At 43.0% G+C, this 13513-nt stretch overlaps 1 protein-coding gene across 1 annotated transcript in view; it reads left to right on the forward strand.

Moving 5' to 3' along the window:
- DNAH7 (dynein axonemal heavy chain 7) overlaps positions 1 to 13513 on the forward strand; it is an 880767-nt gene that overhangs the window by 447033 nt on the left and 420221 nt on the right. The window contains exons 36-37 of the mRNA XM_075317837.1: positions 8533 to 8688; positions 9614 to 9782. Of these exons, the coding sequence (XP_075173952.1) occupies positions 8533 to 8688; positions 9614 to 9782 (325 nt within the window). The remainder of the gene's footprint in view (positions 1 to 8532; positions 8689 to 9613; positions 9783 to 13513) is intronic.

Raw genomic sequence — 13513 nt, forward strand, 5'->3', positions numbered from 1 at the left:
TCTAGCGTTACTGCCATCTCCTGGAAATCTTGCGCATGCACGTGGCTCATTCCCGGCTCATTAGGTGCACTGCACATTACCAGTGGTCCAGAAGATGGCTCACGTATGCGTCTTCTGAACTTCTGGTAATGCACAGTGCACCTAATAAAGCTGGGAGACATATACCATCCTTCTGAGAGGCACAGACGCAGCCAAAATGAGCCGTGCACATGGGGATTATTTTCATGAGCTGGTGGTAACGCTAGAGCACAGAAATCTTGTTGTCACACCCACATGGGCGTGATAACATGGATAAATGGCCAACTAGTCAGAAAACTAACGCTCCATTGACTAGTCAAAGGCCTAATTAGCATTGGAACAGCAAGGTTTATAAGTCATTTGTTTTAAACATTTATATTAGTGAATAGTGTTATACAGGGTTCGTTAGGGAGGGAACTTGGGCATACAGATTGAATGCTGCTTGGTTGGAGGGCATACAGGACCTGACCGGTTCCTTTTAAAGTTGTATTTTTTAAACACTCTGCTGTTTCTATGAGATTATTATGCTCACGGATCTGATGCAATTCTTACTAATACTCAGTATAGATCCAAAAACCAAGACTGCCGTACCATAAATACAATTTGATTTATCTTTATTTAGTAACAATCATAAAAAACATTAAAAACAATAGTGTATTTGGAAATTGACACAAAAACACACCAGGGCAGTAGATATAAAAATCACAGGCTGGAAAAATGTACAAATATATGCGTAAAAATTAATAAATTATTCAATCTCTCAATTGTACATAAACAACACAAAGATTTTTGTTGGGTTGGTCTCCTGTTATTAAAAATACAAAGGAATGCACATATAATACACAAATATAAGTTCATAGAAATTGCACATCATATACAGTGCCTACAAGTAGTATTCAACCCCCTGCAGATTTAGCAGGTTTACACATTCGGAATTAACTTGGCATTGTGACATTTGGACTGTAGATCAGCCTGGAAGTGTGATATGCACTGCAGCAAAAAAAAATGTTTTTTTTTTTTTTTAAATTGTGAAAAGTTTATTCAGAGGGTCATTTATTATTCAACCCCTCAAACCACAAGAATTCTGTTTGGTTCCTCTAAAGTATTAAGAAGTATTTCAGGCACAAAGAACAATGAGCTTCACATGTTTGGATTAATTATCTCTTTTTCCAGCCTTTTCTGACTAATTAAGACCCTCCTCAAACTTGTGAACAGCACTCATACTTGGTCAACATGGGAAAGACAAAGGAGCATTCCAAGGCCATCAGAGACAAGATCGTGGAGGGTCACAAGGCTGGCAAGGGGTACAAACCCTTTCCAAGGAGTTGGGCCTACCTGTCATTCGGAAGTGGAAGGCTTATGGAACTACTGTTAGCCTTCCACGGCCTGGACAGCCTTTGAAAGTTTCCACCCGTGCCGAGGCCAGGCTTGTCCGAAGAGTCAAGGCTAACCCAAGGACAACAAGGAAGGAGCTCCGGGAAGATCTCATGGCAGTGGGGACATTGGTTTCAGTCAACACCATAAGTAACGTACTCCACCACAATGGTCTCCGTTCCAGACGAGCCCGTAAGGTACCTTTACTTTCAAAGCGTCATGTCAAGGCTCGTCTACAGTTTGCTCATGATCACTTGGAGGACTCTGAGACAGACTGGTTCAAGGTTCTCTGGTCTGATGAGACCAAGATTGAGATCTTTGATGCCAACCACACACGTGACGTTTGGAGACTGGATGGCACTGCATACGACCCCAAGAATACCATCCCTACAGTCAAGCATGGTGGTGGCAGCATCATGCTGTGGGGCTATTTCTCAGCCAAGGGGCCTGGCCATCTGGTCCGCATCCATGGGAAGATGGATAGCACGGCCTACCTGGAGATTTTGGCCAAGAACCTCCATCAAGGATCTTAAGATGGGTCGTCATTTCATCTTCCAACAAGACAACGACCCAAAGCACATAGCCAAGAAAACCAAGGCCTGGTTCAAGAGGGAAAAAATCAAGGTGTTGCAGTGGCCTAGTCAGTCTCCTGACCTTAACCCAATTGAAAACTTGTGGAAGGAGCTCAAGATTAAAGTCCACATGAGACACCCAAAGAACCTAGATAACTTGGAGAAGATCTGCATGGAGGAGTGGGCCAAGATAACTCCAGAGACCTGTGCCGGCCAGATCAGGTCTTATAAAAGACGATTATTAGCTGTAATTGCAAACAAGGGTTATTCCACAAAATATTAAACCTAGGGGTTGAATAATAATTGACCCACACTTTTATGTTGAAAATTTATTAAAATTTAACTGAGCAACATAACTTGTTGGTTTGTAAGATTTATGCATCTGTTAATAAATCCTGCTCTTGTTTGAAGTTTGCAGGCTCTAACTTATTTGCATCTTATCAAACCTGCTAAATCTGCAAGGGGTTGAATACTACTTGTAGGCACTGTAAATCTGTTATAAATAGTATAATATCAATGTGGGAAAGTGGAAATTAAAATAAATATATTAATCTATATAAAAACATATGTACACTAATTTAATACCGTAATGCACAAAAGGAAGAACCTAAAACCCAATGTAAATATGAAACAATGGGAATCAAATTGTATACTGTCAAGGCCTGTAAAGGTAACCACTCAAAAAAATCCCCAGAACACAATAAAAAATTGAATATAAATATCCTTTGTATGTGTATATATATATATATATATATATATATATATATAAACATATCACAGTGCACCAAGTAAATATATATAAATAAATAAGTAAACTCTCAAATTTTATTGAAAAGATCGTGGTGTTCCAGGAATTTCCAAAGTGGCACCAAACTAGTACCTATGAGTACAAATTACCAGTTCATTCCACTCCTCTGATGGTTATCAACCACCATATCTACATGTGTAATCAGGAGTAAACACAATATGAAAAAAGCCATAACAAGTGAAATAATACACCAAGGTACCACTAAATAGTGGCCCCAAGGTGGGTATGTTCTTCAGAGAACATGTTATAAAGAGGAGAAAAGGAAGAACGAAACCAAAATTGAAAATTTATTATTGAAAATTTTATTTAAATATGAAAAAAGTGAAGAGTTACAAAACACTTAAGATCAGATGCAAAGACAATGGAAGCAAAATTGCATAATAAACTGCACAAATTAAGACAGGAAAGAAGGTAAGAACTCCCCTCCCAGACAGCAGGACCACACACAGTTGTTTATATAAGATAACAGGGAAAACTGGTGAAGGTGTTCTCATGGGCCGAGTAAAGAAACTCCTATAATGAATAGAAAGAGAAAAATTGAGAATCAGATGTATAACATCAAATGACAGGGGACATTAGTGGAGGTATTCATATGAAGGAATGAAACCAATTGGATGGCTCAATATGGGGTCAGAAAACAGTGGAAACTGGTGAGGTATTCACATATAGAAATGTGACGGCCTCTAAAGAGTAGGAAAATATACCTCCATATACAAACAAGTGTATAAGTAAAAAAACAGAGGAAATTGGCAATAAGCGTAGAAAATAGAACCAGCTAAAATGTATGGTTAAAGCATATAGGTGAAATGGACACACCGCAATCATAAGAGGCTAAGTACGTGCCTGTAACATGGCTAGGTGTCCTGTTCACACATAAACAAGCAGGGTCTAAAAGCCAGTATGGATTGAAAATATACTTAGACAGGAATACACTGATTTGTAAAGTATATAGAAATCCAATGAGTCAGGAATAAGAGATAGAAATAAGAATCCAAAGGGTTAACATTATGAACCAGCTAATAATAATAATTTTAATAATAATTTTATTCATTTATATAGCGCTATTATTTCCACAGCGCTTTACATACATTGGCAACACTGTCCCCATTGGGGCTCACAATCTAGAGTCCCTATCTGTATGTCTTTGGAGTGTGGGAGGAAACCCACGCAAACAAGGGGAGAACATACAAACTCCTTGCAGATGGTGTCCTTGGTGGGATTTGAACCCAGGACCACAGCGCTGCAAGACTGCAGTGCTAACCACTGAGCCACCGTGCCGCCCTAGCTAAGAGAATATTAATGGTTCCCGACAATTACCTGTGATGGTATAAGGTCGCGGTGAGTAAATGGGGGGTCCTCCAACTATCGTATCTCAAAGGCGCTTTTTCCAGGGGCAGTAGTAGACTGCACGACCACACACAACTGTGTGTGGTCGTGCTGTCTGGGAGGGGGGTTCTTACCTTCTTTCCTGTCTTAATTCGTGCAGTTTATTATGCAATTTTGCTTTCGCATCTGATCTTAAGTGTTTTGTAACTCTTCACTTTTTTCATATTTAAATAACATTTTCAATAATAAATTTTCAATTTTGGTTTCGTTCCTCCTTTTCTCCTCTTTATAACATGTGTAATCAGGAGTCTCTGAGACAATGAACAGGGAGGAACACAGCAAGTTGTCCTTGCTGTTAAGCCCCCATTACATTTAGTGACTTACCAGCGATCCCAAAAACGATGCGACCTGATAGGGATTGCTGGTATGTCGCTGGGAGGTCGCTGGTGAGATGTCACACAGTCAGACCTTACCAACGACTCAGTGACGACACAGGTCACAGTAGCGACCTGTATAGCGATCTCTGCTGTCATTGGGACCCTGTTACACAGTGTCAAACATAGCGATGCGTCCTGCCCAGCAGCACATCGCCTTTGAAGAAAATGGTCCAGGACATTCAGCAACAACCGGCGACCTCACAGCAGGGGCCAGGTCGTTGCTGGATGTCACACACAGCGACCTCGCTAGCAAGATCGCTGTTGCGTCACAAAAAACATGACTCAGCAGCGATGTCGCTAGCGATGTCGCTTAGTGAGACGTGGCCTTTAGTATCCAAATGTGAAAGGTAATCCTATTATGATATAATTGCTGTATTCCACCCTACCATGTCTGGGAGCACTCAAGATAACAGCCTCACAGCCACACATTAAAGCACCAATACATTACGGCTGTGTATTCCTAGCACAGGGGACCCCCTAATGTCCTTTTCCTATTACCTACTTACTTAGATGACCCCTTGCTGTGTTCCTCCCTGTTCATTGTCTCAGAGACAGACTCCTGATTACACATGTAGATATGGTGGTTGATAACCATCTGAGGAGTGGAATGAACTGATAATTTATACTCATAGGTACTAGTTTGGTGCCACTTTGGAATTTCCTGGAACACAACAATCTTTTCACATTAATAAAATTTGAGTTTACTTATTTATTTTTATATATTTACTTGGTGCACTGTGATATGTTTATATATATATATATATAGTACAGACCAAAAGTTTGGACATACCTTCTCATTCAAAGAGTTTTCTTTATTTTCATTACTCTGAAAATTGTAGATTCACATTGAAGGCATCAAAGCTATGAATTAATACATGTGTAATGAAATACTTAACAAAAAAGTGTAAAACAACTGAAAATCTGTCTTATATTCTAGGTTCTTCAAAGTAGCCACCTTTTGCTTTGATTACTGCTTTGCACACTCTTGGCATTCTCTTGATAAGCTTCAAGAGGTAGTCACCGGAATGGTTTTCCAACAGTCTTGAAGGAGTTCCCAGAGATGCTTAGCACTTGTTGGTTCTTTTGCCTTCACTCTGCGGTCCAGCTCACCCCAAGCCATCGCGATTGGGTTCAGTTCTGGTGACTGTGGAGGCCAGGTCATCTGGTGTAGCACTCCATCACTCTCCTTCTTAGTCAAATAGCCCTTACACAGCCTGGAGGTGTGTTTGGGGTCATTGTCCTGTTGAAAAATGAAATGATGCTCCAACTAAACACAAACCGGATGAAATAGCATGCCGCTGCAAGATGCTGTGGTAGCCATGCTGGTTCAGAATGCCTTCAGTTTTGAATAAATCCCCAACAGTGTCACCAGCAAAGCACCCCCACACCATCACACCTCCTCCTCCATGCTTCACGGTGGGAACCAGGCATGTAGAGTCCATCCGTTCACCTTTTCTGCGTCGCACAAAGAGACGGTGGTTGGATCCAAAGATCTTAAATTTAGACTCATCAGACCAAAGCACAGATTTCCACTAGTCTAATGTCCATTCCTTGTGTTCTTTAACCCAAACAAGTCTCTTCTGCTTGTTACCTGTCCTTAGCAGTGGTTTCCTAGCAGCTATTTTACCATGAAGGCCTGCTGCACAAAGTCTCCTATTAACAATTGTTCTAGAGATGTGTCTGCTGCTAGAACTTTGTGTGGCATTGACCTGGTCTCTAATCTGAGCTGCTGTTAACCTGTGATTTCTGAGGCTGGTGAATCGGATAAACTTATCCTCCCCAGCAAAGGTGACTCTTGGTCTTCCTTTCCTGGGGCGGTCCTCATATGAGCCAGTGTCTTTGTAGTGAATAATGGTTTTTGCCACTGCACTTGGGGACACTTTAAAGTTTTCCCAACTTTTCAGACTGACTGACCTTCATTTCTTAAAGTAATCATGGCCACTCGTTTTTCTTTACTTAGAATTTGTATCATGGCAAGAAAAAAGCAGCTATTCAGTAGGACTATCAGCTGTGTATGCACCAGACTTCTGCACAGCACAACTGATGGTCCCAACCCGATTTATAAGGCAAGAAATCCCACTTATTAAACCTGACAGGGCACACCTGTGAAGTGAAAAACATTTCCGATGACTACCTATAGCTCATCAAGAGAATGCCAAGTGTGCAAAGCAGTAATCAATGCAAAAGGTGACTACTTTGAAGAAGCTAGGATATAAGACAGATTTTCAGTTGTTTCACACTTTTTTGTTAAGTATTTCATTCCACATGTGTTAATTCATAGTTTTGATGCCTTCAATGTGAATCTACAATTTTCAGAGTCATGAAAATAAAGAAAACTCTTTGAATGAGGTGTGTCCAAACTTTTGGTCTGTACTGTATATATAGATATTTAAATTCAATTTTTGATTGTGTTCTGGGGATTTTTTTGAGTGGTTACCTTTACAGTTCTTAACAGTATACAATTTGATTCTCATTGTTTCATTATTATATTTATGATCTTTTACTCCTCTAGTTTACATTGGGTTTTAGGTTCTTCCTTTTGTGCATTACGATATTAAATGTGTACATATTTTTTATATAAATTAATATATTTATTTGCATTTGCACTTTCCTACATTGATATTATACTATTTATAACAGATTAATATGATGTGCAATTTCTATGAACTTATATTTGTGTATTGATATGTGCATTCCTTTGTATTTTGAATAACAGGAGACCAACCCAACAAAAATCTTTGTGTTGTTTTTGTACAATTGAGAGATCTAATAATTTATTAATTTTTAAGCATATATTTGTACATTTTTCCAGCCTGTGATTTTTATATCTTCTGCCCTGGTGTGTTTTTGTGTCAATTTCCAAATCTCCTATTACTTTTAATGTTTTTTTATGATTGTTACTAAATAAAGATAAATGAAATTTTATTTATGGTATGGGAGTCTTGGTTTTTGGATCTGTGTTAGGCCCCCTTCACACGCACGTGCCTCCGGTACGTGTTTGACAGTTTTCTCACGTACCGGAGACACGTACACATGTAGACCAAGGTATTCCTATGGTTTCGGACACATGTAAGTATTTTGGCACGGAACGTGTGTCCGTCCCGTATTACGTGTGTCCGTGTGTTCCACATGCCAACATGTCCGTATTCTCTCCGGCATCATGGGTGTCACACGGAATGCAAACGTGTCACACATAACACACACGGACTACACGATGTGTTCTGTGTGACACGCACTGGAGAGAAGACATGTGTCTGTGAGACAAAAACCCCAAAACATTACTCACCTTCTCCAGCCCTCCTGTCTCTGCCGCTGCTGTCATTTGCTTCGACCGCAGCTCATTATGCTCACTGAATATTCACTTCACTGCGGCCGGAAGCGACAGCAACGGGGAGTCGGCAGGACCGGAGACCGCAGATCAGCACCACGGACAGCGACGCCAGGGACAGGTGAGTATAAAGTTCCCGTTCTACGTGTGTTATCACGGATAACACACGGAGAACACACGTAGCCCATAAACACGGGTCACGGAGGGCAAAACGGTCCTCTGACACATGCGTGAATCTAGTGCCAACCTCATATTCTAACAAGTTATTAGGCTTCTTTTGTGGTGAGAACACAAACACAAAAACTAAAATAGAGAAAAAAATATTGCATTGCTCTTTTCTCTTTTTTAAAATATTGTTTTGGCTAAGCGTAGGGTTATGGCAAGAAAAGGACAAAAAAAACTGCAAATTGGTACATCTAATTCTGAAAAAAGCATTGAAAAATGAACCATAATCAGGACACTGCAAATAAGGTCCTTTATTGCAGTAAGCTATGCCTTAAGGCGATGTTCACACAGCATATTTCTGTGGATTTGCAGGTTATTTGTACAGCAGAAGGATAGATAATTCATATAATAGTGATGGACAATCCCTTTATGAAAGGTTCTCCTAAAATCAACTTTCAGGATCAAAAATGTGTTAAGTCTTACTGTATAATTATTACTTTCTAGGATTTCTTGTTAAATAACTTGGATAAAGAGACTTACAAACCGTTGCTGATCAACTTCTCAGCTCAGACGACGGCAGCTCAGACTCAGAACATTATTATGTCCAAGCTGGACAAGAGAAGGAAGGGTCTCTATGGTCCGCCGCTAGGAAAGAAAACGGTAAATAAGAAGTGCTGTAGTAACATTTTCTATAGATCTGACCTTTGTTGGTGTTAGTGTATCTTGTGATGTAGTTGGGCACTCTACATTACACCCTCTTTTGTATCTTTTTCCTACAGATATGATACAATATATATTGTACAAAATCTTTTCGCTTGATGTCTTTGTCATCATGTGGTGACATATGACATCACCCCCTTAAAGGAAATCTGTCAGCAGGTTTTTTGAATGTAAGCTGAAGAAAGCATGCTGCAAGGATTAAAACATAGAATTCAGGAATGCTTGTCTTTCCAATGTCTGATCTGTTGTTTATTTGCTGTTAGTTTAACCAGTAGGACACAGCAGGACTTTTTCTTGCTAGGACTACAGTGTACGTCAGTCTGACACACGCTCCTCTGATTGACACCTCACAGTCAACGTATAATCTTCACTGGGAGCCTGTTATGGGCAAGACAGCTCTCTCAGCTTTGCTAGATGGTGAAATCTAAAAATTCTGAATTCGTCAGAATGGCTGCACCCAGTAATCTAAGTGATATATTGTTGGATTCAGGATCTCTTTGCTTACATCATACTGCTCTCAGATGAGGTAGCAAAAACCTGCTGACAGATTCCATTTAAGGTGTTTCCTGTAGTACATAGTGTAGTAAATGTAACTCCAGACCTTACATAAGTCTCACATTTGTGACTGTTGTATTGACAAGTGCTTTATTCATTGGAGTAGTTGTGGTATTAGAGGGGACCCAGAGTGGAATACCTAAATTCCTAGAGACTACTCTTATGGTATTCTAATAAGAAATCACCTCCTACTTATGTCTGGTGGGGGAATACATGCAGCCAGAAAACTATTAACCATCTACTCTTCTTTCTGATAATACATTTCTAAGTTTGTCATATTCAGCATTCACATAACTAGGTTTGTTTCTAGGTGGTTTTTGTAGATGATGTGAACATGCCTGCCAGAGAGGTCTATGGAGCACAGCCTCCTGTAGAATTACTTCGCCAGTGGTTGGATCATTGGAACTGGTATGATCTGAAAGACTGCTCCATGATCAAGTTGATTGATATACAAATCGTATGTGCAATGGGACCAGCAGGTAAAATTGTACTCAAATTGTACTTTTACATTCTATGCTACATGATCAAATAGATTAGGTGCAGTGTTATTAAATGTATAATTACGTATAGAAAGAGGAGGCAATGAGTGTCATGGAGCAGAGCAGATCACGTGATCCCGTCTCCAGACTAGAAAACCATCTATATATATAATTGCCTTATTCTGTCTGTCTGTCTGTCTTGCTCCAAAACTGTGTCGCTCCAGTGACAACCGTCGGATTGGCCGCTGGGCTCGGCCTGGCCCCCCCCCCCCCACAGATTGGCTACTCGCCTCGGCCTGGCCCCGCCCCCCACATGGATTGGCCGCTCGCCCCGGCCCTCCGCACGCATCGCCCGCTCGGCCACGCCCCTTCCCCCGAATTCTAACGAATCCCCGACTCACAGGTGACTGCTGCAGTGCACTCCCAGGAGTCCACATCGGCAACCCAGCCCAGATATAACCTTGCGATCCTGGGATCGTGATGGAGCCGGTGTACGCTGGTAACCATGATACACATCGGGTAACTATAGGAAGCGCTTCCCTTAGTTACCCGATGTGTATCATGGTTACGAGCATACACCGGCTCCCGGTACACATGTGCAGGGAGCCAGCTCGGCCCCGCCCCTGGCTCACGTTTGCCCGCACGGCCCTGCCCCCGGCACACGTTGGCACGCTCGGCCCCGCCCCCGACGGCCCGCTTAGCCCTACCCCCAGCACACGTTGGCCCGCTCGGTCCCACCTTCAGCACACGTTGGCCCGCTCGGCCCCGCCCCCGGCGGCCCGCTCGGACTCCAATGGCTAAAGAGGACCTATCACCAGGTGATCAATGTCCAGTTTTTTAAATCCACCGTACGATCCCAGAGTTATGGGCCTTTTTATTTAGTGCTAATTTTTATAGACTTTCCAAGGAGCATGGGACTTATGGTGATTGTCACGCTGTACTCTAAGATGTACAATAGCAGTACAGCGCAGTAATGTGGGACAGAGAGCATTCCTGAAACTACCTGAGAAGGTAGTTAGCTGGTAAACCACTCGGGGGGTTAGAGTGGAGAAAACGTATGAGCAGAGAATTCCGTAGCAGAGGTAATACTAGTTAAGCCCACCAGATAGCAGTACAATCATCAGAAAGCCGTATCATAACATGAAGTCTTGTAAATACACAGGGGCAAATTCTAAACGTAGTCAGAGGGAAGCTAACTGTCAGTAGCTGGGAAATCAGAACTCAGAAGCAAGGGAGAATGGGAAGACAAGAACAGAATCAAGGGAAACAGATGAGGAACGAACAGAACAGCGAGACAGATGAGCAGGAAGCTGAAGGGAGACAGCGGGAGAGACACTGACAAGACGGAAACAAAGAACAAAGAAGGTTAACAACAGGTCAGGTCAACACAGAGGTCAGGAGGGGGCAGGGCAGACAACAGGTCACTCATGAGCAGAACACAGCAGAGCCAGAAAAAGCACTGGCGTAGTCCCAGAGAAACAGTGCCCTAATAAAGTAGCCTGACCTCCAGAACGAGGCAGGAAGGATTAACCCCTAACGTGACCTGTATCAGAAGTGAAACTAAAAAGAAAGGCTCAGCTGCAGCCTTGCCAGGAGTAAATCATGACAGTGATAATGCAGAACAGCCTGAAGACAGACCCCCAGAGAGTCCTGTGAGACACACCCACTTGTAAAGATTATCAAAATTAGCACTAAATGACAAGACCCACATAGCTGTAACCTTAAGGTGGATTTAAAAAAAAAAAAAAGAAATACTCAGGGGTGCTGCAGGAGTAAAATAAGTGCAAAAACTTGTGATTTTGACCTGGTGACAAGTCCTCCTTATTTTGTTCATCGTGATATCTTTCTTGCATGTTAGTTTAAGAAATGCTGATGTGGCGCCCAGGTTGTAACAGATAACATACAAACACCCCCCACCCCCATTAGACAGGGACACCAGCCAAATAAAAATCCTTGTTGCCTCCCTCCAGTGTCTGATGTCCACACCAGGTGGGGCGGAGCCAAGCGGTTGGCCCCACCCACCGAGGAGGACACAGGCCTGGAGGTGGGAAAAGTGACAGTTCAGTGTTGGAGTTTGAGGAGTGAGGAACAAACACTTGGGTGTCTGGGTTTGTGGCCCAGGCACTGACAGCAAGGTTGGCAGACGGTGGTGGCCGTCTGCAGGAGTGGTGGAGCAACGCAGAACCGTAGGACTGGGGTTGGGCGACGGCCCGCCGGTACCAACCGGGGAGCGAAGGGAAGCCAGCACACACAGGCAGGGCCATCGGACCCCGACCAGGCTTGGAGCCGCCGTCAATAGTCAGATCCGAATGTGACTGGAACCCCAGGGGTTTCACAACAGCAAAAGTCCCGATTGAAGGCAACAGCCCACACCGTGAGGGTATACAGCTACCGCCTAAGGCTAGAGACCCAAGGGCCAGCGCCTGCGGGCAAACGGGCTCCTCCGGTACCCATACACCGGGGAGCGGACTACCGTTGGGAATCTATAGTAGTCAGAAGGAGAACATCAAGGTGCAGGGAAAGACAGCCGCCATCACCTGTCCGGGGAGAAACACTGCAGCCGGCTGCGGGACCCATCCATCCAGCCGTTTGGTTTACCGAGGACTTTGTACCTTTCTTGCTGAGTGAGTACACCCGTGCCATCCGGCACTGCGCCGTGCTGTCCCTGCAACCCTGCACCTCGCCAACCCTGCCTCCCCACAACATCACCGGGCCCCGGGACCACCGACCCCTACCCACGGAGGGGGAAAACAAAATCCCAGCTGCTCCTTACCATTGCTCCCGGGATCCCCGTCATCAGCAGCGGTGGTGCCTATCTTCACCACAACCCGTGGGTGGTGTCACGGACTAAATCCCCCAAACCAACCACCCCTTTCACTCACGGGCGAGGAGCTCTGCTTGAGTCCCCGGATCCAACCCACCGCTCGAGCCACCGAGCAGCAGCAGCCGCAGCAGTGCTGGACCCGAGCGTTAGCGAGAGCACAGCAGCGACGGCGTCCTCCCCGCCCGCGACACTGAGTCTGTAGTTGTTGGCTGAAGAAGCATTCAGGTAATAAGTATCTAAAGTGCACTATAAGTACACACTGATTAACAGTATTGTATTAAAGGGAGTCTGTCATTATAATCAACCCTCCTAAACCATCTATACAGGCAAGTAAATCAAAGAAAGCAGAATAAAATGATACCCTTGATATCTTGATATCTGTGATCCAATATCTTATTCCAGAGAAATCCATCCTTTTCTTAATATATAAATGAGCTGTTTAGATCTGTGGGCCAGACACTGATCTCCCTGAGAATCGGCCTCCAGAGGTTACTTTAAATGAATGGGCGTTACCAGTGTGTGGTGTAATGACTGACAGTCTGCTCTTCTGATCTACCTGTCTGACATTGGTAATGTTCCCTTTCATTTAAAATAAGCACTGGAGGCAGATTATCTTGGGAGATCATTCTCCTGCCCATAAATCTAAACAGCGTATTTATATTTTAAGATAAATGTGGATTTCTCTGGAATAATACATTAGATTGTAGTTTTCATGGTATCATTTTATTCAGCTTCCTATGACATATATATTCATATAGATTGCTTAGGAGAGTTGATCTTTCTGACACATGCCCTTTAATTGCAATCTGGCTATATTTTATAGATACCAGTTGAATGTTGATTACCTCAATCAAACTATCAATTAGCTAGTATTTAGAACCTGCCTTTTAGGCACAATGGACCAGAT

Source organism: Anomaloglossus baeobatrachus, chromosome 7 (genome assembly GCF_048569485.1).
Source record: "Anomaloglossus baeobatrachus isolate aAnoBae1 chromosome 7, aAnoBae1.hap1, whole genome shotgun sequence".
NCBI lineage: Eukaryota > Metazoa > Chordata > Amphibia > Anura > Aromobatidae > Anomaloglossus > Anomaloglossus baeobatrachus.